Raw genomic sequence first — 26,231 nt, 5'->3', positions numbered from 1 at the left:
TTGTTCTATTAATAGGACTTATTCTGCCTTGATAGAGTTCAAAATAGACTTTGTAGCCTCGTAGGGGATGTCCTTTTCTCTTTCCTGCAACCTCTTTCTCACAGAAGAGATGTTGCGAGTTTGTCTCTGCTTTATCGTTATTTTCATGGCAAGGGCTCGGCTGAGCTCCAATCTATGGTCCTCCCTCGCCAAACTTTCACAAGAAACACATGTCTAGCAGAAAACACTATCAATAATTTACCCCACTCTTTATCTGTGCCTAAACCTAAACGTAGATTCCATGAGCAAAGCTACTTTCTTAGAACTGCACACCTATGGAATTGTCTTCCGTTTTCCTGCTTTCCAGCTGACTACAATATGGTTGTCTTCAAGTCTAACGTAAACAAGTTTTTGATGAGCCGTTCCATATAAGTTAACAAACTTACCAAATTTCCATTACTAATGATTATTATATTGTCCAATTGTCTGCTGTACACTCTTTAACCCTTATCCTCGAGTGGCCTCTTGGGCTTGATAAGTGGTGATGCCTATGTAAAAAAAAAAAAAAAAGGAGAGATCAATGCATAAAAAAAAAATCAAACTAAACTCAGCTTTGAACAACATCTGCTTCTTGATCACTGGCTTTCTGAAGTCTACCAACCTGAACAGCCTGCACCTCCTCACTAGTATTGTCTGTTCAGATGTGAGACGGGAAGTTATCAGCTGAGTAGAGATCATGCAAATGGCTGTGTAAAAAATTAGGAAACTGTTGTATGATTATATGCTGTTGTATGATTATATGCTGTTGTATGATTATATGCTTCAAAGAAGAAGTCCTGAGGCAGGTCAGCCTGAATAGTTCTCCAGGGATCAATAGTTCACTCTGATGTACTTGAGGCAGTCACACATTTTGTTCACTTGTTAACAGTTTTATTGAACTCTTGATTTAGGAACAGGTCTATTCCTCAGTATTTTACTAGGGAGATTTTTGAAATTGCTATTCGATAGGAAAAATAGTGAAAATTAGAGAAGTAATTTTTGATCCTTGATGATGTTAAACCTAAACAGCCAGCACCTTCTAACAAACTTTGTCTCTTCAGATTTGAGACAGGAAGTTGCTAATCGAGTAAAAATCATAAAAGCTATCAGTGATGAACGCCAGCCCGTTTATGAACTTAAACCAGCAATTCAATAACTGGTCAAAGAGAAGCTTCCTCAGCTATGTTGAACTCAGGAAGAGACTGGAGTACAGCTGTGTACTAAAGAATGGCCCCTCCTACTAAAATGAGAATCTCTCCTACTGAGATCCTCCCTCTTGGTTAAGAAGCACTCTACCTCCAGTAGAAAATACCCAGCCACTTAAGAACAGGAAGATGGTGATCAAAAACTGTAATGATCAAATGATGCTACAAAACTGAACCAACCATCTGCAAATACGGGGAGGGGGGAGATCATGCAATGCAACGGTGCATTGTCTGTCTGCTACTGCTCAACCGGTGCAGCATGAAAGAACTGGTAGAGTACAACAATATTGTAAAGGGCTGCATTAAATCGTGGAAAACTGTCGTATAATCACATGATTCAAAGACACACGCAAAGAAGAAAAAAAAAAAAGGAAAAAAAGGAAGAAAAAAAGAAAAAGGAAAAAAAGAAGAATTTCCAAGTTTCCATCATACAGTTTACTTGGATCATAGACTCATGGTCCATTTAAACCCAATCCTAGTATGGCTACATACTGGAAGCTCAACACATTGTTGTTGTTTGATATGAAGAGCTACCAGAAACAACTAATGCTAAGCATAATGCAGGAAATGATGTTCACTCTGATTTGGAATAAGTGGTGGGTTCATCTGAAGAAAGTCATTATGTCCTTTTCTGCCGACTTTAGCCGACGATTCAACCTAGAATCTAAGGCAACTAAAGCAACACTAGAATATAGATTAGATTTGGTGGTGGAGGTAAGGGTGGCACTAATGTTACTATAATTAAAAACAAAGCTGGCTTCTTTGACTATAAACCAGACTTAAGTAGTTGGGCTGCATTATAAAAAGAATGCGTCAGGAAGCAACAAATATGGCTGCCAAAATGTGTGCAGAGTGTTGTGTTGTTGGTCCCAGAAAATGCTGGGTAGTGATCATGGGCGCTTTTTTTTTTTTTTTGTATAGGCATCACCTCTTATCAAGAGACCACTCGAGGATAAGGGTTAAAGAGTGTACAGTAGACAATTGGACAATATAGTAATCGTTAATAATGGAAATTCGGTAAATTTGCTAACTTATATGGAACGGCTCATCAAAAACTTGTTTACGTTCGACTTGAAGACAACCATATTGTAGTCAGCTGAAAAGCAGGAAAAAGACAATTCCATAGGCGTGCAGTTCTAAGAAAGAAGCTTTGTTTATAGAATCTATGTTTAGGTTTAGGCACAGATAAAGAGTGGGGTAAATTATTGATAGTGTTTTCTGCTAGATGGGTGTTTCTTGTGAAAGTTTGGTGAGGGAAGACCATAGATTAGAGCTTAGTCGAGCACTTGCCATGAAAATAACGATACATCAGAGACAAACTTGCAACATCTCCTCTGTGAGAAAGAGGTTGCAGGGAAGAGAAAAGAGCATCACCTACGATGCTACGAAGTTTATTTTGAACTCTATCAAGGCAGAATAAGTCCTTTCTAGCAGCTCCAGCCCAGATGTGGCAACAGTACTCCATCCTTGGACGTACCTGGCTCTTATATAGATAGAGAATTGCATCAGCAGTGAGATATCTACTGGATCGATAGAAGGATCACACCATTTTTCCAGCAGCCTTGGCAATGGATTTAATGTATGTGATCCATTTCAGATCAGGAGTAAAGATCAAGCCCAGAAGCTTGTCAAAACATAAGGCCTCCCGAAGACAAGAGCCATTTATTTCAATTGATGCCAGATGGAGATCAGAGCGTTGATGATGTAAAGATAAGAGCTTGGTTTTAGATGCATTAAAAGTAACCAGCCACCTCTTCTCCCATTGTACCACGTGCTCAAGATCAGAAGAGAGAGAATCGGAGAAAACTTGGTCGTTTACAGTCTTAGATGTGCTACCATAGATAGTAGTGTCATCAGCATAAATGTCTATGAATGATGTAAGGATGTGATTTGGAAGCTATAATGTAGCTGGAGATCTTGTGACGTAAACCTTTATGCCATGCTCTATCAAAGGCCTTTGATATGTCAAGAGCAATTGCCATAGAAAGTTATCCTCCGTTCAGAGATTCGCTAATCCTATGAGATATAACTGTAAGTACATCTGCTGTAGATCTAGCAGAATGGAAACCATATTGTGTGTCACTAAGAAGGTTATTTTTGCTGAGATGGTCGATTACTACTCTATTTAACACAGATTCCAGCAACTTACTCATGACGCACAGGAGACTTATTGGCCTGTACTGAGAGGGGGATGAACGATCACCTGAATTCTTAAATACAGGGCATACTGATGAGATTTTCCAGGGTGATGAGAAGCAATTCTCCTTAAGACAGCGTTTAAACAGTTTTGTAATTATGGGCGCTATTTCTGGTTGAAGTTTTTTGAGTACCATGATTGGAATACCGTCAGGGCTGGTTGCTTTACTGGAATCAAGGTTTTTGATTAGCTTGGCAACATCATGTACAGATATTTGTATCTCACATACCATGTTTTCTGATACAGGAAGAAATATTGGGGGTTGGCGGTTTTGGTCGCAAAGGGTAGAATTAGCTGCAAAGTTCTTGGCAAAGAGTTTGGCTTTGTCTGATGCTGACGAGATTACCTCAGGTCCATTGATAATAGTTGGGATAGAGCACACGCTTCTGTTCAGGATTCTGTTTGCTATTTGCCAAAACTGGTGGGTACCAAGCCGCTGCTCAGCTACTTTGGACTTGACGGACTGAGCATACAACTCTCTTACATTCTTTATTACTTTTTTACAGTGGTTGCTGGCAGTCCTGAAAGCGCCTTTAGTCTCGATTGTCAGTGTTTAGTTAGTAGAAATATTTCAATAACAAAAAGGAATGTTTGAATGACAGAAAGAATGTTATTGAAGCTGGTTAGGTATTTCAAGATAAAATATTAATGGTAAAATATGTACCAGGAATGTTGACTCGGTGAAAAGGAATTTTAGTTTTCATAACTAACATAAACAAAATTATGTGATAGAGATGAGGTGATTTTTCTTTTTGTACTACATAAGTGTAGTATCTGTTCTTCAGATGCTGCACTTCCATTTCTTGTTCTCTGTCAGTGGAGGAGAAATCCTTCTCGACTGAGACAATTTTTAATTTTTGTACCTTTTCTCCACGTTAAAAAATGACCCTGGTGTCTAACTCTGTCCCGTGGGTAGGCATTGTAAATAGGTACATAGATTTATTATTGATGACGTCAGAGAACGAAAGAAAGAAAGAATTTAGATAGATATACACTTGGGCAGTGAGGAGAGATGAGATCGTTACCCAATGCCACATCTTTCCATCAGTGATGGAATCCATCACAGATATTTACTTGCTGCCTTGCACAGCAAGATATGACACAAGGTTAGAAGGTGGGTATGTCAAGCCAGCGTCCCTAAAAGAGGGGCACTCTGGCCTATCAAAAATTGCTTGAGCATCTCCATTGGTATTCCCCAATAGGGACACCTCAGGCAACAAGCAATAAATTTGCCCCACTCTCCCTGCCGGGTAGCAAGGCCTGGGAGAATTGACTTGCTAGGTCACAGGTAATACTTAAGCAGTATATCTCCGTCCGACAGGTAGTGAGCCAGTTCCTGGCCTCGCACATGTCGGGATTGGTACTTTCTACCCAAGTCTCCAAACAACCGAAGCAGCAAGGAGACCAACCCTGCAACATTAAAAATAATGGGAGGGTATCTATCTGTCGTATGGAGGAAGTAAATAAAGTAGAGTTATCTCCCTTATATATGTTTCCATTCAATGCACCACGTTTATTGTATATTTTTTCGTAGTAACGTTAAAAAAAAAGAAAGAAACTTAAAGCCACATAGTTTTTGTTATCTTTAAACAATACAATTATATATAGAAAATCAGAATCATATGTTTCTTTAGGTGATTAAAAAATCGCACTGATCAAGTTGCTTGTTTTACCGGATGTCGATAAATTCATTTCATATTTTATTTTACTTTATTTCTCCATTTTTTTTCTTTCTTTTTAATTAATTTTCCTTTTTGAAAAAAAAAAAAAAAAAAAAAAAAAAAAAAAGGAAAAAGAAAAAAAAAAGCGAAAGCCAAAGAAATCGACTTTTCAAGGTGAGAAAATATTTTTAAAAGTATTCATAATTTATTGGTAACTTCATCTGATCACTTTTTTTTTCGTTTAAATTCGACAAAAATGTTTATTTTTTGCTTAAAATTTTGATTTTTACTTAAAATTACGGATTTTATTTGAAACTTCGGTATTTGTACAATCAAGACATTAAAAAATGAAAATATCGAAAAAAAAAAAAAGAGGTTATATTGCACGTACCCGTTATGGAACGAAGTTCCCGAAAAAAAAAAGCGGTTTCACTTAATTTTATAAAGTAGTTTTTGTTTTACAGCGAAAAAACAATTTGTTATGATACCGAGCAAAAGGTTCGATTTTTAGGAAGAAAAGTTAGAATTAAAGATGGGGAGGGACCGGCGCTTTACATGGAGTTATCTCCCTGTGGCATGTTCAGCAAATTTCACAATGGTTGATTTCAACGCGCTCTCATAAGAACGTGTTATAAAAAAACTACTCGATCAAATTAAATGAAATTTTTGTCGGAGATCTTCAGTCCAAAACGGATACGTACAATATAACTTTTTTCGATATTTTCATTTTACTGTACAAGTACCGAAACTTCAAACTAAAAATCTTGAGTGATCGCATGGTATGGACCATACCTGACCGGTAAATTTATACAAACACCGTGACAGCGAATTAACCCTAACCCTAACCCTAACCCTAAACCCTAACCCTAAACCCTAACCCTAACCCTAACGCTGTCACGGTGTTTGTATAATAATACCACATGACCAAATTAAAAATAATATAAATTAAATTTATCGGTAATTTTTTTAAGACCTGCTCTACCCCAACCTCCCCATATTAAGAACGTCTTTCTCAAATAAAAAATACCCCCAACCTCGAAAACGTTCTTAACATGGAAAGGTTGCAGGTGTTTATTCCGAAAGCCGTTCTTAACATGGGTAGATTGGGGGTGTTTATACTATGCTGTGCTTGCTGTGGTAGGTCGTAAAAAATACTAACTTATCTACTTCAAACCATATTATTGCCTAGATTTTTTACAAGTCTTATTTTGAAAGCGCTAAAAAACGAAATTATACTCTTAAAAATTGATTCCTTCGACCGTATTCAAAAAATAATGGTTAATTCCTTTTTCCGTCACAAATTATATAGAGTGGGTTTCGGCATTACTTAAACCATGTGATAAAAAAACAACAAAACACACACACACACACACACACACACACTGAGAAAGTAGAAGATACAATATTTCTGCATTTTTGAGATGAGGATTGATAATTTGCATTATTCGGGCTAGTGTTCTCATCTTGAATGCTATTCTTACAACGTTTCGGCCTATGAACCCCCCCCCCCCGACCTTCTTCGGGCGTTTCTTGTAGACCTCTGGACTCTTTCTGTCGATCCTCAGTACAGACGATACTAAGAATACAATTACAGATTACTTAAGACTTCTAGGTGCTTATTCAAATTGGCACTTATGGCGGCAATTAAAAGTAAAGAAAATACAGACAAGTCTGTATGGTGTACGTACTCGTTACAGAACGAAAATATCATATTCCAAAAATTAAGTACTTTTATTTAAAACTAAGAAAATTGAAATTTAAGATTTTTAACTATTTTATTACTAAACTGCATTGAACTTAAGGCTTATTTTTCATCTCGACACTTCTATTTGAGTTTTGTCCCCCTTATTTATTTCATTGGATTTAATCATGGCCGACGAAAACACTATGACTCGTTTAATATAAACAAAAACTACTTGATCAAATTACGTGATTTTTGGAATATTTCATCTTCCTTCCCTAACTGGTACATACATCATACAGACTTTTCTGTATTTTCTTTACTTTTGATTGCTGCCATAAGTGCCAATATGAATAAGCACCGACTTCTATCCAGTCATGGCTGATGGAACGAGAGCAAGTTATCTCCGTGGATTAAATAATGGAGTACATCATAAATGCCGTAGATTCTTTAGTTCAATAAAACTTGAAGAAAGTCGGAGGTTACATCGTTCAAAACGTTGTAAGAATAACACTCAAGATGAAAACAGTTCGAATAATCCAAATAATTTGAAAGTTAGAATACTTTTGTTTCATTAATGAATGCCTTCCTGCCTCCTTTAAAACATATCAGTCAATGATTTCAGTATAAAACATATCACCCCCTCCCTCCCAACTTTTTTTTTAGCCGATAATAAGTGAACACTCTGGTTAATGAGGTCCCCCCCCCCCACCTCCCCGGTTGAAAATTCCATCTCAATTACAGATTTTTTTGTCATTAGTGACTCATTGGTTTCAGCCGATGTAACTTCAAATCTTCCTCAGCTTTGCACTTAAAAATGATCCAAGATGGCATCAGCTAAGCTGCTGTAAATAACACGGATCTCATCACGTTAAGACGTATTATCCAGTTCTCTACAATTTTTTGAAGCGGCCAGGTGAAATGGAACTCCAGGATGCCACATCTGCTATCAACAAAGCCAGCCTAACAAAAACAACTCTTTTTTTTTTTTTTATGACGTTTCTGAATTTTTAAGATGAGGATTGGGTATATGTATTCATGATCGGACTACTGTTCTCATCTTGAGTGTGATTTTCACAATGTTTCGGTCGATCTAACCTCTGACCTTCTTTAGGTGTATCTTTTTGAACTCGGGAATGTTTCTGTCGAATTTGGGAGTTTGGCCAGAATTTCGAGTGGAACCCTTTATTTACTTCACAGGGGTAGCATGCTCTTGTTCCGTCAGCCATGACTGGATAGATGTCCTAAGTAATTCACAATTGTATTTTTTTTTTTGGTCGCCGACACTGAGGATTGAACCTTCAACCTTCAGGAGAATATCACTTTTACAATTGATTTTTTCCAGTGCTCTAACCACTGCACCACAGGTTCCGCTCAAAATTCTGTCCAAATTCCCAAGTTCGATAGAAACATTTCCGAGTTCGATAAGATACACCTGAAGAAGATCGGAGGTTACATCGACCGAAACGTGAAAATCACACTCAAGATCAAAACATTAGTCCGATGAATAATAATAATACAAATATCTTTTTTATTCCCTTTGAAAAAAGCTGATTCATATTTCAGTGGAGATGTTAGTGTTTTCATTGGAAAATAGTCACCCTTTTCTCATTCAATATTCAATTCCAGTCAGATGCATCCAGGCTCGGCTAACTCTACCAAGTGACTTTGTTCGTCTTAATGTTTGATAACCAATCATCTTACAACTAAAAACTTTTTTTTTTTCATTTTCAGGTTATATTTATGATTAATTGTGATTTGTCTTGCAAGACTGTTTATAACCACTTTGCCCTTGGACTCTGTGAGCACTAAGTTGACATTATATTGAACTTATCATTGGCTTACTTGTTCTGCTTGCTAGACTGTTTACCTGAATTGCAGAGTCGATATAAGGTCTGACTCTTAGAGTTACAACAAGATAGGCTTTGTTTTGAATACCACCTCTCTGTATCTGGTGAATAAATTGCTCAAACTCTGTATTATGAAAATAAACTGATATATATATATATATATATATATATATATATATATATATATATATATATAATTTAAAGGAGATTAGAATAATAGTCTAAAGAGCTAAGTGTATTTTAATGTAATAGTGAAATTACTAGTTTAATTAAAATACAGGAAATGCTCGTTGTAATTTAGATATATAATAAGCTCGATAGTTAAATGTCCTAGAGCTAATTCAATATTAAGTAATGTGATTTATAATTTAAAAATTAAAAAAAAAATTTTTAAATTTAAAAATCAAATTTTAATTAAATTAAAAATCAGTTTCATAAGAAGGAACAACAACAAAGTCAATTATCTGTACGATCGTTTCGGAAATCCGTGCTTTTTATTTGTGGTATACATGAAGTCACGTAGAACAATTATACATAGTTTTTTTGGTAAGCACGGTCTCCTCATCAGCAAACTTAGGAGGATTTCTATTGAATTGTAAAGACACCAAAAATAAACCTAGCATTAAAAGTAAGGCAGATGAATCTTTTAGTTTTTCTTTTTTTGATATATATATATATATATATATATATATATATATATATATATATATGGGTAACTCTCCAAAGTTAGAGGCCATTGGTTGACATGCATACCAAAAAATTAAAATGTGGATAAAATGTTTTTAGTGGCGTTTTCTGATAGACATCTATTGCATGTTGTGCTATTGGAAATTTTATAAAATAAAAGAGTGTGCTTGTTATATATGATGTCAAAGTTTACCAAGGACACAACTGTCCCGTGTAACATGGCCACCAAATGATTAGCAAAATAGACAAAAGACATCTTAACGAGGTTATTTCTTTTATTTTAGCATTATTATGAACTTATATTGCTCATTACAGGTTACTTTTCAGTTTTGAACCTTTGCCGAACGCGGTTTGGGTGCAGATCTCCCTCTGTCCAAAGGCCTGCAATTGAAATATTCAAACACAACCCAGTGCCACTGACACAAGGCTCACAAAAACAAAACAGTTCTCTAGTCATCCCCTTATTTCCTTCACATCTAATACCATGCACTTTTTGTGTGTCTTTAATTGTTTTTGCTGGCCTATTCCTCTTGCGGTCTATATCTTCAGATGTGACAATAAAGAACGATCTGAAGTAGTTTTCATCTTTGTTGCAACTGCTGTCCTGTGGTTGTTTTTTGAGATGGCTTTCATCACAATATTTATAAAGTTCTCTAGCATTTGAAATGACCAAATTGTCCCTCATGCGCACAGCCCTTTCTGCCCCACTTTTCACAATAGCTCTTTCACCGTCTGATGGATTTTTGCCGTGACGGGAGCCAAAAAAGTTTCGTTCCAGTGCGCAATCGAGATCCTTCAATGCACACGACACATCAGCAAAGGGACCCTTCAACTTATACTGTGCTGCGCAGCCATCTGTCCACTGAACATTGTGGTCAATATGTAGCCCTCTTGTGGTTTTCAAATGCTGAACAGCTTGTTGGGTTAATCTATGCACAGCATGATAGTTGTGAGTTTTATCGTTGCTCATGAATATAAGTGACTCTGTTACTGTTTAGGTGCACCGAGTGCAGGCATAGTAACACACAATTGGGTGCACTGTTGCTTCTTCGTAGTACCAGTGAGCAGCCTGCACCTCATTTTGATACTTGCAGACATAATTTTCTGCAAAGTCAAGCACCATCACAATCTTGCGGCGAGGGAAAGGCTTTTGGTGGCACAGTCTGTCAAACTGGGAAAACTGCCAGTCGGCACGGAAAAGGTGTCCAATCAGGAAACGGAGTTCTTCTTTCAGCTCTGCAACAAGACACCAACAGTCAGGAGCTGGATTGATTCACCGGGTGTCTTGTTACATAGGACAGGAATATTTAAACAATCCCATTTTTTTCGCCAACTCCTATAAATTTCACAGCAAAAATCGGTTTGAAGATTACTTTAATATTCTACAACTTTACTTTGAACAAAAATTTGACTAAAACAAAGCAAATTTTTACGAATTAGCTTTTTTCCACCCACGTTTCTTCACGCTTTCACATAGGTAGTCGAACAGGTTTACGTCTATCTGTATACAGGACATACATTCCACACTCGAAACCAATTTCAAATCACAATATTTTTATCTAATTTTATACACATATACTTTCAAATGCATATTAAGAACGTTTTGATAGCAAAAACTCACCCTGGATGGCATAGGTGATGAAACACAGTCCAACGTAACACAATGACACTTTCAGGACACGTCAACTTCTCGACGAATTTTCAGCCTTAAATGTGTAGACACTGAGAAAACTGCAGGGGAAATCCCTTTCCGGTGCTTTGTGTCAGTGCCTGATGAGAAAATAGTTCCGAAAATTTTCTTTTTGATCGAGATTTATTTACAATTGTTTTGTCCTACGTAACGCTGAAAAGTGGACACGAAAGATAAACATGAAGGCTATTTCATCATTTGCTTTTAATTGATCGTTTTCGGTAAAAGAAAGGCACTCAATGTGTACACATATGTGTACACTTTGACCCAGTAACGGTCATTTTGTATTCTTGCCTGACTTCAACCGAAACCAGTAGAGAAAATTTGTAGGTACTTTTGGACAGTAAATCATTTTGAGGCTAATAATAAAAGAAACTTTATTTGTGTGTGAAATTATGCTATTAGTTAATAATTTGAACTAGTTCGAAAGCATCAGTGTGGGTATATTTAGATTGGCTGCCTTTATTTGAACTTTAGTAGACTGGTAAAAATCCCCGTGCACTCATGTCAACTTTTTCGCTCGCCATTTTCGCCAAAAAGTCACACAAAAACACATCAAAGTCACTGAAACAAACACACATCACTCCAATATTTATACAGTTTATTTAAACATCACTTTGAACTGAATAGCCAATCAACGTACCATGTTAAAAGCTATAAAACATGCAAAAAATGTAAAAAATCAGAAACCGCATCAGTGGCCCCAACTCTGGAGAGTTACCCATATATATATATATATATATATATATATATATATATATATATATATATATATATATATATATATATGAGAGAGAGAGAGGGAATTAGACCTGGAGTCTAAAGAGCAAGGTTTATTTTGATGTATTAATACTTTAAAAGAACAGTGCTTATAGTACTGTATATATATATATATATATATGTGGAGAAAGTGGCTTAGCATTAAAGAGACTGCACGTTTGTGCCTGCAGAGCACAAACTAAGAATCAAGATGGCGCCCGCATGCATTTATGTGGAAAAAAGTCTCGTGGAATCTCGGAGAATCTCGGAGAATCTCATACCCTGATTCCATAAATAACGAGGACAGGAAAGTGGGAAGAGAGACGATTTTGAGTCACGAAAACGAACGGACATGTGTAAAAGAAGAGGTAGAAGAAAAGAGTGTGGTGAATGAAGCAAACAACGACTCGGTTGAAAGTAGAGTTGTAACGAACACAAGCTATATTCGTCAATGAGAACCTTATGTCAGCACAATCGGTTAGAACGCACTTTGAAAGCTTTGAACTGACATGTAAGGAAGCAGAGCGTCTGTGCGATAGAGCAAAACTTCTCGGCCTGCACGTGCGCAATAGCAAGGATGGACTTTGCTGGAGAAGAGGAAGTCACGTTCCCAAGGTCCCAGCAGACATCACTCGACGAACAGTGTTTTTGCTTTGTGGAAAAATGGTAGGCCATTTCCCTGTGTGCGGTTGGCTCAGGGTGGCCGTGACAGCCATAAAGAGCCGTGCAACAGCCGTGTCGTCGGGATGGGATGATGCAGTACACGATGTCACCCTAAGGAGCATGTTGACAGAGACTGTGTCCAGAGTGACCAGTGATGACCCCGTTCAGGGAAAGTGGTGCGTCAGCGGGAATGAGTTCACGGTCTGGGTGGATGCTAGTTTACTGGCCCTTGGAGTTGCCCTTGCAGTTAATGATTCCATTATTGAAGATGCCTGTTGGCTTCGGCCAGAGAATGATTCAAGGCACATAAACCTGGCCGAACTTGATGCCACATTGAAGGGCGTTAACTTGGCGCTTCAATGGCACGCCAAGGTTCTACATATCATGACTGACTCGGCATGCACTCATCGGTGGATAACCGATGCATTAAGTAGAAGAGCACGGCTGATGACACGAGCATCGAGTGAGATGTTAATTCGAAGATGGCTTGCCACCTTGGTCGACACCATCACAGAGTACGACCTGACCGTGGACGTAGTGTTGATCAGGTCTGCGCTCAACAGAGCAGATGCTTTGACAAGAGTCCCTCAACGATGGCTTCTGGCTGGTGCTCGGAGAGATGCTGATAATCTGCAAAACACATGTGTAGCAGTTGTGTGTAATGTGGATGCAGCGCGCATCATGGACATTCATCGACAGTGTGGACATCCTGGCATCAAGCGAACACTGTACTTTGTCAAGATGATTGATCCAGGAGTAGGAAAAAAAGATATCCGAAGAGTGGTGGAAAGTTGCGAGGCCTGCCAATCCATCGACCCAGCTCCAGCACGATGGAAGAAAGGGGAGTTAGGAGTGAGTGGTAAGTGGCAGAGAGTGGGTATGGACATCACACACTACGGTGGCAACCACTTCCTTACCCTCATCGATTGCGGGCCTACACGTTTCGCAGTCTGGAGACTCCTTGGGCGCCAGGACTCTTGCAACATTATTCGCCAGCTGTCATCCGTGTTCTGTGAAAGAGGTGCTCCCGATGAAGTGCTGACGGACAACGACCCAGCCTTTTGCAGCCATCAGATGAGGCAGTTCTTACAAGAATGGGGTGTGCGGCTGCGGCTTAGATGTGCTTATGTGCCTTCTGGCAATGGTATAGCTGAGAGAAGCCATCGCAGCATCAAAACAATTGCAGCCAGGAAGCAGTGCACCATCGCAGAAGCTGTGTACTGGTATAATCTCATGCCAAAGGATGGTGTCTCTCCAGGAACGGCGCCTGCAAACGCAATCTATCAGTACCGTGTCCGAGAAAAAGGAATCCACCCCGATACAACTGTGGCCACTGAGATAGAACGGAATCGATATGCCAAAGAGGATGCTGTCTGGGTGAAGCCATCAGGAAACCGGTGTACTGACAAGTATAAACGAGGCACAGTGACCGATGTGGTGAGTCAGCAGTGTGTCCAGGTTGATCGCGTACCCCGTCACTTTAGGGACCTACGGCCGGCGACACATGTACCACCTCCAGTGGACGATGAGAGTGATTCTGACTCTGAGACGAGTGGGCCATCGCTTTGGTTTGCACCATCCCTATCAAGCAGTGACTCTGATATCAGTACCCTCCTCGGAGATGAAGCCTTCCCCGACCATCAGGCGGTGGATGAGAGCGCACGCAAAGACGAGAGCAGCACTGTCCCCCTTCGTAGAAGCACCCGACGGCGGTGATCACCACCCCCCTGTCGTCTCTGTGATCATGAGATCAGGGGGGAGTGTGGAGAAAGTGGCTTAGCGTTAAAGAGACTGCGCGTTTGTGCTTGCAGAGCACAAACTACGAATCAAGATGGTGCCCGCATGCGTTTATGTGGAAAAAAGTCTCGTGGAATCTCGGAATATCTCGTACCCTGATTCCATAAATAACGAGGACAGGAAAGCGGGAAGAGAGACGATTTTGAGTCACGAAAACGAACGGACGTGTGTAATATATATATATATATATATATATATATATATGTGAGTAGGTAGTATTTTGCTTGAAGCATTGTTGGTAAAGAAATATAGAGAATTTTTTTTTAAAAGCCAAAGACAATGCGGGGAAAGACCGGAATTATGAAAGTAAAGAAAGAAAAACAAACAAATGTAGACAGGTGTGCTTGAGTAGAGGAGTATTTAACCTTTATTCGTCTATCTTTCCTCACCTCAATGTATAATTATTTTATACTTCAATGTATAGTTATTTATAACCGAGTTGCTGGTATGTCCGGTGTATGTAAAGTCCGTGGGTGGTATGGAACTTTGATTAATTTTGAGAGAAAGGGACCTTTCTTTTTCAAAAGACAAAAGTGGATTCAAGATGGCAGAAAAGAACGCAGCCGGACTGCAGAAACAGGGCAGGGTCAGTTGGGGGCAATTTTATTTTACTTATTTATTTTTTTTATTATCTCTGTTTTAAGCTTTGGTTATATATATATATATATATATATATATATAGATATATATATTATTTTTCCTTTATTTTATACAATATTGTATAATTTATTATTATTATTATTATTATTATTATTATTATTATTATTATTATTATTACTGCTATTGCCATTGTTATCATTATTATTATCATTATGATTGTTATTGTTGTTATTATTATGTGGACAAGGGGCTTCATTCTTTACAATAATAGTATCACAGTGAAGATTCACGTGACCTGTTGTGTGGGGAGGTAGAAGATAAAAGTTTAAGACCTTATTTTATCTCTATTAGGTGTATTATTATTATTATTATTATTATTATTATATATATATATATATATATATATATATATATGTTTTATATTTGTTTCTATTAAATATTAAATATACATATATATATTTTTTTTTTCTCCCATTTTTCCGATGCTGTTGTTGATGCTTTTATTTTGTGTTCTTTTGTTTATAGTTGTTTTTTTTTTTTTACGTTTTTGTTTTGTTTTATCTTTTATGTATCTGTATTCGTGTGTTAAGGAGGTGATTCGGGCTTAATCTTGAGCATTTATGTTATTTATTTGTTTTATTTTGTAGCTATAATACTCTGTCTTTGTTTACGTATATAGGCACTTATTTATATATTTTTTTAATTGAAATATGCAGTACCGGGTAAATTATAGTGTAAGGAAGATAATTCTGTTTGGCTTTATTACTTGTATCTTTTCTTTCTTTTTATTTATTTACTTATTTTTTTTTTTATCTTGCTAAAGTTTGGTAAATATATACATACTATATATACCTACCATACATGCATAAACGCCCTTTACTTTCATAATTCCGGTCTTTCCCCGCATTGTCTTTGGCTTTTAAAAAAAAAAAAAATTATATATATATATATATATATATATATATATATATATATATATATATATAATAAGCGCAATAGGTATATTTATCCTAGAGCTATATTAATATTGAGGATAAAAATTAATAATTGTGAATTATAAATCAGTTTCACAAGGATGAACAAACAAAATCAAAATCAATTGATTTTGATTGTTCATCCTTTTTAAACTGATTCATAATTTAGAATTATTAATCTTTATACTTAATATATATATATATATATATATATATATATATATATATATATATATATATTATTTATTATATATATGTATATATATAATAAATAATATATATATATTATTTATTATATATATGTATATATATAATAAATAATATATATATATGTATATATATTATTTATTATATATATATATATATACATATATATAATGAATGAATACAAAAGTCTATATGTCAAATTCCATGATGTTCACCATCTTACAATTTATTCCTTTAATCCAGTTGACAGTTACAATTCTTGACAGTATCTGTTTTGTAGCACAAAACCAATCACTTAATTATTACATTAATCAGTGAATCTTTTGTCATTCATTCCTTATATGCTCTGTAATTACATTGAACTTCTTAACTAAGGATTGTTATATATAAAAAAGAAATATAAGTGAATAAAGAATATTTCTACAGAAATATATATATGGATTTGTTCCTTGTTAATGGAGTCTGAGATGGCTTTGTTGTTGGATTTGAATCTCCCGACCGGTGGTAATCGTGACACCCTGCATGGATGCTTCCTGAAAGGCTGAAACACTGTTGTCTGTAGGTATTAAAAAATAATTATAGTAATAATTATGTCAGCCCCTTTAAAAAATCGACTCTTATTGTTTAGCATTCTAAGTTGAAGTTAAAAGTCGGTCACTTAAGCTTACACGTGCAGATCATGGTGTCATAATCATTAGATCACTATCACTGTCTTGGCATTTAAAAATAAATGTTTAAATTACAACTATATTCCTCGTAGTTAACATTGGCCGTGTGGATTTGTTCCTTGCTAATTGAGTCAGAGATAGCTTCGTTGCTGGGTTCAAATCTCCCAACCGGCAGTAATCGTGACACCCTGTACTGATGATTCCCAGAATGGATGAAACACTTGTGTCTGTAGGTATAAAAAATAATTAAATAATTATAGTAGTAATTATATATATATATATACATATATATATATATATATATATATATATATATATATATATATATAGGTTGAGTTTCAATCCTGGCTTGAGGTAGTTGCTGGTCTAGCCACATTGATGAGCTGTGATACAGTGAAACAGTACTATATGTGAATGACTATAAATGTTTCCTACCTTGGATTGAGCATATTAGGAAACAAAATAAGAAACTGCCACTAGCATAAAAAGCAATGCTCTTTGTATAAACAAATAGAGCTTAGGTCGTTTGGAGAATGTTTATAACATTGTCATTTTGCATACTCATCTCAGCAGCAGCCAAATAACGTAATGGTGAGAAGTGCTATCGCCTGGGTGGTTGAGTTTCAATCCTGGCTTGAGGTAGTTGCTGGTCTAACCGCACTGATGAGCTGTGATACAGCGAAACAGTACTGTATGTGGATGACTATATATATATATATATATATATATATATATATATATATAATGTTATAGACAAGATAAAATAAATATGGGTGTATATGAATTTATTTGTCACTTGAATAAAAGAAAATATCACTAGGAAAAAGGGCTATAAATGCTATTTCTATCTAGACATTTCAAAGCCTAATGCTTCTCATCAGAAGAGGAGACAGAAGGTAGGTTACAGATATAGGAAAATGTAACAACTAGCTTAAGTTACATTAGGAAATGGTAAAAGACATGAGGTGGAACCAAGAGATTAGAAGATTTTTCTCTGAGCCTTGATAAGTGGTGATTCCTTTGTAAAAGAAGAAAAAAAAAACTTTATTCATATACTTTGCTCCGCCCCAATGTTGAAGATTTTATATCTTGATAAGTCTCTATTTAAAGAATCCTTCAATATTTTTTAATCCCCTACCATCTACCTACTATTATATAAAAGGAACTTTGTATGTGTATGTGCGAGTTTGTTCCCGATAAACTCTGAAAGACCTGGGCTGATTTTTAAAATTTCACGCAAAAATACTTGATGTGTCTGGGAGTGTTCTTACATAGGTTTTGCATCTGATGAGTATCGAAAATCGATAATCGAAAAAATCCGATTAAAAAAGAAAGTCTGATTTTGACAAAAGTTAACACTTTTATACAACCTAACATCATGAGTCATTTGAGAAGTTTTATCACAGCACAAGCAGAATGGCCCAGCCAATAAAATCAACTGCAGATTCTTTTATAAGGCAGGGGTGTATTCAAAATGAATGTTTCTGTTTAGAGCACAACTGAACATGATACTTGACTTTTGCATTTTAAACTTTAAGTGAAGCCATTATTTACTGATAGTTTTATAAAATCAGTAAATTCTCTACAGTGCAATGTAGACTATGATGTATTGTGGATTAAATTACTGTGGGGAGGTATGTGGAGCTTCCTCCGGTACACTGTGGTTGAGGGTCCCTAACTAGGGCATTCTCAACCTTGACTATATATATATATATATATATATATATATATATACTTAGTTATATTTTTGGAAAAAAGGATTCCAGCTGAGTACTCTATTATAAGGGGAAAATGTCGAAAATAAGAGCATATTATTTACATTTTTATTTTCAGAAAATTTACATGAGATAAGTCATCGGTACCGTTGGTTTCAAACCTGATAATAGGGGACCGTCTAATACTCATATCAAGCTCTCTTCAGCCGATACTGAAGAGAGCTTGATATGGGCATCAAAAACGATCCCTTATTATCAAGTTTGAAATCGACAGTACCAATGACTTATCTAAACCTTTTGAAAATAAATAAATATATATATATATATATATATATATATATATATATTAAATGACTTACTGACTAGATGTTTTTTTAATGAATGATAAAAAATAATTTTTTGTGTGGTTTCAAATGTTAAAAACTTCAAAGACTATATATATATAAATAGTATTCCAAGTTAAGAATGTATTGCTAGGATAAAAATCCAGAGGATATTCACCAGATTTATATAATAGTGCTTAATAATTAACAGAGCTATTTATTTTAATATTTATTCATATTGAAACATTGTCATGTCAATGTAGTAAAGATTGTACTGTTCCTTAAAGTCTATATTCATTGATCTGGGTTATGATGTTCGATATACTACATAGTACACTTAACAGACGCGCTAACTGAGTGCCAGATTATTGTCTACAGGTTGCTTATAGGTGATAAAGCTCAGCTATGCTAATTATTTTGATTAATTGCTAGCCAACCTTAACCGCATTACAATCTGTATTTGGGTTAAAAGAGAAAATGAATTGATTCTAATTTTTTGTTAAGCATTTGACTATTAAATCTGTTTGTCTTCTTTTGCTTGTATATTCTGTGACTTTATGTTCGTATCCTGCTTACATCTATATCAGTTTGGCATGCACTCTATTACATTTGTTGATCATGATCTTTCAGAAAGTATTTAATGTATATAATATTGATTGAATTTTATTTTCGACAAAAATGATGAAGCATTTTTCATTTTTTGCCTACTCTTCTCATTTGGGTTTTTATTTTCACGATTGTTCAGAGGATGTAATCTCTGACCTTCGTTAGGTGCATCTTTTCAAATTTGGGAATGTTCATTTCAAACTTAGGAACCTACATATAAAGAATTTTAAAGTGAATCCTTTATTTAATCCAAGGTGGCAGATTGTTCTCATCCTTTCAGCCATAACCTAATAGAAATATTATTTTATATTATTCTCAGTTATTATCGTCTCCAGTTAAGATTGAACCTGAAACTTTGAGACAACTAGGATTTGAAACTGATTGTTAATCAACGCCATTAACATAAAATAATGAAAACTTCTATTCGGTTATGGCTGACAAGACAGGAACAATCTACACTGGATTAAATAAAGAGTTAGAGTTATAAATTGCATACAGGTGCCTGAGTTTGGCATAAAGATTCCAAAATTTTTAAAGAAGCATCTAAAAAAAAATGGCATAAATGATTTTCTTAGAAAAAAAAAAACTAAATTAAAGAAACAAGAAATCAAATGAAAGGAAAAAAAAAAGAAATTAAAATAAATGGAAAAAATATTTCATGTTGTTTTTGTTAAATAGTGCTAAATTAGGAATCATTTTGTGTTAAAATCCATTTAGTATTATGCATGTAAAATTGAGAAAAAATATGCTTGAAATGTATCAACGTTATGCGAATAAACAAAATCAAAACAAGATGGCAACTGAATTTGATCTGATGTCATGTAATTTCGCTTATTTAAATAATGTTGGCACATTTCAAGCATGTTTTTTTTAAGTTACATGCATAATACTAAATGGATTTTAACTCAGAATGATTCGTCATGTATTAACAACATTAAACCATTATTAATGCTTATACAGAAGTTTTTTGACATTCTGCTCTGTCTGCAATCTTTTATCTGAATGAATACTAAAATTAAATTGTTATACTGTTAAACATAATACGTTTTATTCATAGAACGATTAAAAAGTACAAATTGTACTGACTGGTCCTGGAACAGATCGCACTTGACTTTATATTCAAGTTAACATGATCCAATATTTGTTATAAACCTTCCTCATAAGTAATCAAGTCTTAGTTGTTCCATTCATCATCTTCAATCCTCTCATAATATTCTTCATCATTAAATTGACGAGCCATCCATCGCATTTACCTTGAATAATTTTCTCCATTGATAAGTGATGAATCATGAATAAACAACACCAGCATCCTTCCATCTGCATCGATGAAATATGTCTGTTGAAGACCCCAACAGTGAGGCTCTTCTGTCACTGTTTCTTCCAGCAGGCTTTGAACTCCGAACTTTGAATATAAGGAGCTACTATTTAAGACAAATCTACATGAACACTACGTATGGAGTTGAGCAGCGAGATCTTTGTTAACATTATACTTGAACTTCTGTATGTCAGTACAGTCAAGGAAATAGGGAACAAGGAAAGAATTCCAAAGTCTAGCACTTCCGGGGACGAAAATATTACAGTATAGAGCTTTACAGTTAAGAGGTGGGATTTTGCTGCTTGTTGGGTTAATCCGGGGTAATTATATCGACGGAATATGAATGCTTTTAATTCGTTGGAGAACATTCTATTAAAATAAAAGCAGCTTATCCTATCTTGGCAGAGTTCAAAATAGACTTCATAGCTTAGTGGGGGATGCCCTTTTCTCTTCCCTGCAACCTCTTTTTCACAGAAGAGACATTCCGAGCCTGTCTCTGCTTTATCGTTATTTTCATGGAAAAATGCTCAGCTGAGCTTCAATCTATGGTCCTCCCTCGCCAAACTTTCACAAAAAACACTCATGTAGCTAAAACCACTATCAATAATTTCCCGCACTCTTTATCTGTGCCTAAACCTAAATGCAGATTCCATGAACAAAGCTTCTTTCTTAGAACTACACGCCTATGGAACTCTCTTCGAATTGCCTGCTTTCCAGGTGACTATAATCTGTCTTCAAATCCAACGTAAACAAGTTCTTAATGAACCGTCCCCCTAAGTAATCTAATTTACAATTCCCACTACTTATGTTTACTACGCTATAATCACATTGACTAATGTATACCCATTAACCCTTATTCTCGAGTGGCCTCCAGGCCTTGATAATTGGTGATTCCTTTGTAAAAAACAAAAAATGCTTATAAAACAGGCACAGGGATGCAACATTTCAGCAACAGTACAGAGGTTGGAGTTTGTTTGATAGGACAGGATCTATTACGTTGGAGACGCTTTTTTGACCTCTGGAAGGAATAGTTAACACTCAACTAAGCCCAAAACACAGGACAACCTGCACAAGTGGGGCTATGTACAGGACGCTCGGTGTCTCTGTGCCGCTGACGTGCAAGACTATTGCACACATCCTCACATATTGTTCGCCGAGTGTTTTGCGGATGCATATCGGAGTCTGTATATATCGGGGTACACATTGGAGACACATATAACGGACTCAGAACGGGGATAACAATGATGATGACTGAGAGAGAGACTTTTACATTCTTTAGTACATCATGACGACTGTGATGATAATTCTTTTATCATATTATAATACGGAGCTGCAACATTTATACAGTTCTTGTTAGCACAGGAGGGGACACATTACTTGAGAGGGGAGCTTATGCAAGGTTCATTAGCAATGATAACAAAATACACTTACCTTTTCGGTTGTAAGGATGAGACAAACAGTTGACAAAATATAGATGGTGATTTCTTTATTCATCTGTCGGCCGATTGATGATGTCAGGAATTCAAACTTGTATGACTACATGGTCTCTCTTCTACCCTTTGCCTCTAAGGGGATCAGCTTCACTCTCTGACCCCCTCTCTCTCTGGCTGTGAGTGTGACTCTCTGATTATCTCCGATTATTTGATCCTAACTTCAAACCCTGTTTCAATATATGGAGAATCTCCTTTATTTATGATGTCGGACTGTGGCTCTTAACCAACGTGACTAAATTTCACATGGATTTGACATATGTATGTCCAAACACACTTTTGACAAACAAAGAATTCCCAATTTTAATTGTTCAATATCAAATCTATTTTTAATCATTATCTATAAACTCGCATTGTCCATTCTTTTAACTGACATATTTAATATTTAGTTATTTCTAAAAGAATGGACAATCTTTTTCTGACATAAATAATATTTAGTTATTTCTAAAAGAATTAACAATCGACTGCATTCCTAAGATTTCAATTAACACTTGCTTACAGGGTTCGATCCTAGCCTTTTCCTCATATCATTTCCACTTATCTAGTCTGCCTTCTTACTTACATGAGAAGGGGACAGCCCTTCTTATGTAACAATGCTGCAATGTAAACTTGAGAGATGCCTCGGACTCTGCCCGATGATGGATCCCTAGATGGAGCAAAACGCTATGATGATGAGGTTTATGATGATGATGAGTTAAACAGAAAAAGGTCAGAGGTTACATCGACCGAAACATTGAAAATAACAACCAGGATGAGAATAGTAGCTTGAAGGATCGAAAAAACCTAGATTCCAGTAAAGCAACTGGCCCTGATGGCATCCCAATTATAGTGTTAAAAAAGCTTCAACCAGAACTTGCTCCCATACTTACGAAACTATTTAAGCGCTGCCTTAAGGAGAAGTGCTTTCCGACCCCCTGGAAGACCTCATCAGTTTGCCCTGTATTTAAGAATTCAGGTGATAAGTCATCTCCCTCTCAATACAGACCAATAAGTCTTCTCTGTGTTATGAGTAAGTTACTGGAATCAATATTAAATAGAGAAATAGTCAACCACCTCAGCAGAAACAACCTTCTTAGTGACACACAATATGGTTTCCGCTCTGCAAGATCTACCGCAGATGTGCTGACGGTTATATCCCACAGGATTAGTGAATCTCTTGACAAAGGCTTCCTTTCTAGGGCAATTGCTCTTGACATATCAAAGGCCTTTGACAAAGTATGGCATAAGGGTCTACTTCACAAGATTTCCAGCTACGGTATAACTGGAAATGTTTTCTCAATCATTAAATCATTTCTCTCCGATAGGCTCATAAGAGTAGTGGTAGATGAACAAAAATCGGAGGCCTGCAATATAAATGCTGGAGTCCCTCAGGGGTCAATCCTCGGCCCAACTCTCTTCCTGATCTACATCAATGACCTCCCTAAACACATACTTAAATCATTCGTTGACATCTATGCTGATGACACGACCATCTACGGCAACACATCAAAGGCTGTAAATGACAAAGTTCTCTCGGATTCTCTCTCCTCTGATCTCGAGCGCGTGGTTCAGTGGGGGAAGATGTGGCTAGTTACCTTTAATGCATCTAAAACCAAACTCCTATCCTTACATCATCAACGCTCTGATCCCCAGCTGGCATCAATTGTGATGGATGGCTCTCGTCTGGGTGAGGCCCCGTGTTTTGACAAGCTTCTGGGTTTGACCTTTACTCCTGATCTGAAATGGAACACGTACATCAAGTCTGTTGCCAAGGTCGCAGGAAAGATGGTGGGATCCTTCTACCGCTCCAGAAGATATCTCACTACTGATTCAATTCTCTATCTATATAAAAGCCAAGTACGGCCAAGGATGGACTACTGTTGCCATATCTGGGCAGGAGCTGCCAAAAACAGCCTATCATGCCTTGACAGAGTACAAAATAGACTTCGTGGTTTAGTGGGGGATGCCCTTTTCTCTACCCTGCAACCCCTCTCCCACAGAAGAGACGTTGCGAGCCTATCCTTGTTTTATCGTTATTTTCATGGCAGGTGCTCGTCTGAACTCCAATCCCTGGTCCCCCCTCGCCAAACTTTCACGAAAATCACCCGTCTAGCTGAATCCACTGTGAAAAATTTCCCCCACTCTATATCTGTGCCTAAATCAAAACGCGGATTTCATGAGCAAAGCTTCTTTCTTAGAACTGCACGCCTGTGGAACTCTGTTCCGTCTGCCTGCTTCCCTCCGGACTACAACTTGGATGTCTTCAAGTCTAATGTTAACAAATTCCTAATGAACCGCCCCCCTAATTAAACACTTCATAAAATCTCCTCACTAACGTGATGTACTTGCAATAACCCTTATCCCTGAGTGGCTTCCGGGCCTTGATAAGTGGTGATCACTGTGTAAAAAAAAAAAAAAAAAAAAAAATTATCAATCCTTATCTCAAAAACTCCAAAACATAATGACGAAACATTTTATTTTTTTGTTTTACAGAATCGAATGCTTTCGAAGAACATTGGTAAAAGAATGGAGCAAACGATCATAGACGCCGTGGAGGTGGCAGAATTCTGTTCCAGTTTGTCGCAGGTGACAGCCCAGAATATCAGCGTCTTGACCCTAAACATCATTCCAGATACGCTTTCCGACAAATTGATTCCGGGCACAGAATTAACCACGGAAATTTTTACCAACACAATCGAGATACCAGCGCCAGAATCTCAACCAAAGAAAGAGAAGAAATTTAAATGCAGCTTTTGTGATTTTTACTTTTCTCTAAGTGGCGACCGCAAGCGCCATGAGATGACACATACTGGAGTGAAACAGTTCAAATGCGATGTGTGTGAGAACCGTTTTTCCCGCGCCACCACACTCAAAATTCACAAGATGCGACACAGCAATGAAAAGCCATTCCCTTGTGACGTGTGTGGGGCAGCATTTGCTCTTAGCAGCAGACTAAAGCGGCACAAAATGTCGCATTCAGGTGAGCGACCATTTAGGTGTGACATCTGTGACCGTACGTTCATTGTGCGGCGAGACCTCAGGGTCCACCAAAAGACGCACACAGAACGGGAGACCAAAATTCATCCGTGCGACCTCTGTGGAACAATGTTCAGCCACAAGAGCACGTTGAAAGCACACAAAAAGAGCGTGCACGTCAACGGGACGCCATTTAAGTGCAAGGTTTGTGATACGGCTTTTCAGTCAAGCGACGAACTAAAGGAGCACAAAAGGATACATGTGGGTGAAAAGATCTTCAAGTGCGATGTTTGTGAAAATAGTTTTGCACGCAAACTGACGCTCAAGCGACACAAGTTGACTCATTCTGGATTGAAGAACTATCGTTGTGCTATATGTGGATCAGCATTTTCACGCGGAAACACATTGAAGATTCATCAGATGACACACACAGAAGATAAACCATTCAAATGTGAAACCTGTAGTGCATCATTTGCACTCAATGTAAGGTTAAAAAGACACAAGATGATCCATTCTGGAGAAAGACCATTTAAATGTGAAACCTGCAGCGCTACTTTTGCTTTCAGCAATCGACTGAAGAGGCATGCAGCAACTCACATTGAAAATTCTTCAAAAAAAAACTGTGATAAAAACAAAGACAGCTTCGACTTGCATCAATCAAAACTTACCAACGGAAACCTCAACCAACGTTCGAAATCGACTCGAGACATGGTTAAAAGATCCGCCGCAAAGAAAGTCAAGCCGCTGGTGACGAAATGTGAAAATAAATCGCTTGTTTGTCAAATATGTGGGAAGAAATTTTTACAGGAAAAACGCTACAAAACGCATGTTGACGGGCATACGATAAATGGGAAGAAAAGTAACATCTCGGGTTCTGGGATATCAGATCCCGATCCGAACAAGGAGGTGACGCTTGAAATGAATTCTGAAGTGCAAAAGAAGAAGAAATCCCTTTTTTGTGATGTGTGTCAGTTTTCGACTGTGTCAGGCTCCAAATTCGAGCAGCACAAAAAAGTACACGAGAGGGAAATGGAATGTCCCAAAACACATCATTACCACACACGTCGTTCATCGAGATTGTCAAAGAAAATATCTGAGAGTATAACTCTTCAGAATAGTGAGAGTTTGTGACTCTAATTTTTGTAAAATTAAATACTTTCATCATCATCA

The 26,231-nt window shown here is 36.8% G+C and overlaps 2 protein-coding genes across 2 annotated transcripts in view; one reads left to right on the top strand and one right to left on the bottom strand.

Annotated features, from left to right (window-relative positions):
- Nucleotides 1-5,578, bottom strand: part of LOC145242121 (uncharacterized) — a 17,868-nt gene extending 12,290 nt beyond the window's left edge. The window contains exon 1 of the mRNA XM_080105037.1: nucleotides 5,473-5,578. The gene's annotated coding sequence lies outside the window, so the exon portion shown is untranslated. The remainder of the gene's footprint in view (nucleotides 1-5,472) is intronic.
- Nucleotides 4,757-26,231, top strand: LOC145242120 (uncharacterized). The gene is made up of 2 exons (XM_080105035.1): nucleotides 4,757-5,255; nucleotides 24,579-26,231. The coding sequence occupies exon 2, from the start codon at nucleotides 24,585-24,587 to the stop codon at nucleotides 26,190-26,192; it is 1,608 nt and encodes a 535-aa protein (XP_079961161.1). The 5' UTR covers nucleotides 4,757-5,255; nucleotides 24,579-24,584; the 3' UTR covers nucleotides 26,193-26,231.

This window comes from Euprymna scolopes, chromosome 21 (genome assembly GCF_053919585.1).
Source record: "Euprymna scolopes isolate OS-2025 chromosome 21, ASM5391958v1, whole genome shotgun sequence".
NCBI lineage: Eukaryota > Metazoa > Mollusca > Cephalopoda > Sepiida > Sepiolidae > Euprymna > Euprymna scolopes.
The sequence above is the reverse complement of the archived record's forward strand: the minus strand, read 5'-3'. Positions and strand labels throughout refer to the sequence as shown.

Coding starts and splice junctions, on each gene's coding strand:
- LOC145242120 (XM_080105035.1), top strand. CDS start 24,585: ATGCTTTCGAAGAACATTGGTAAAAGAATGGAGCAAACGATCATAGAC.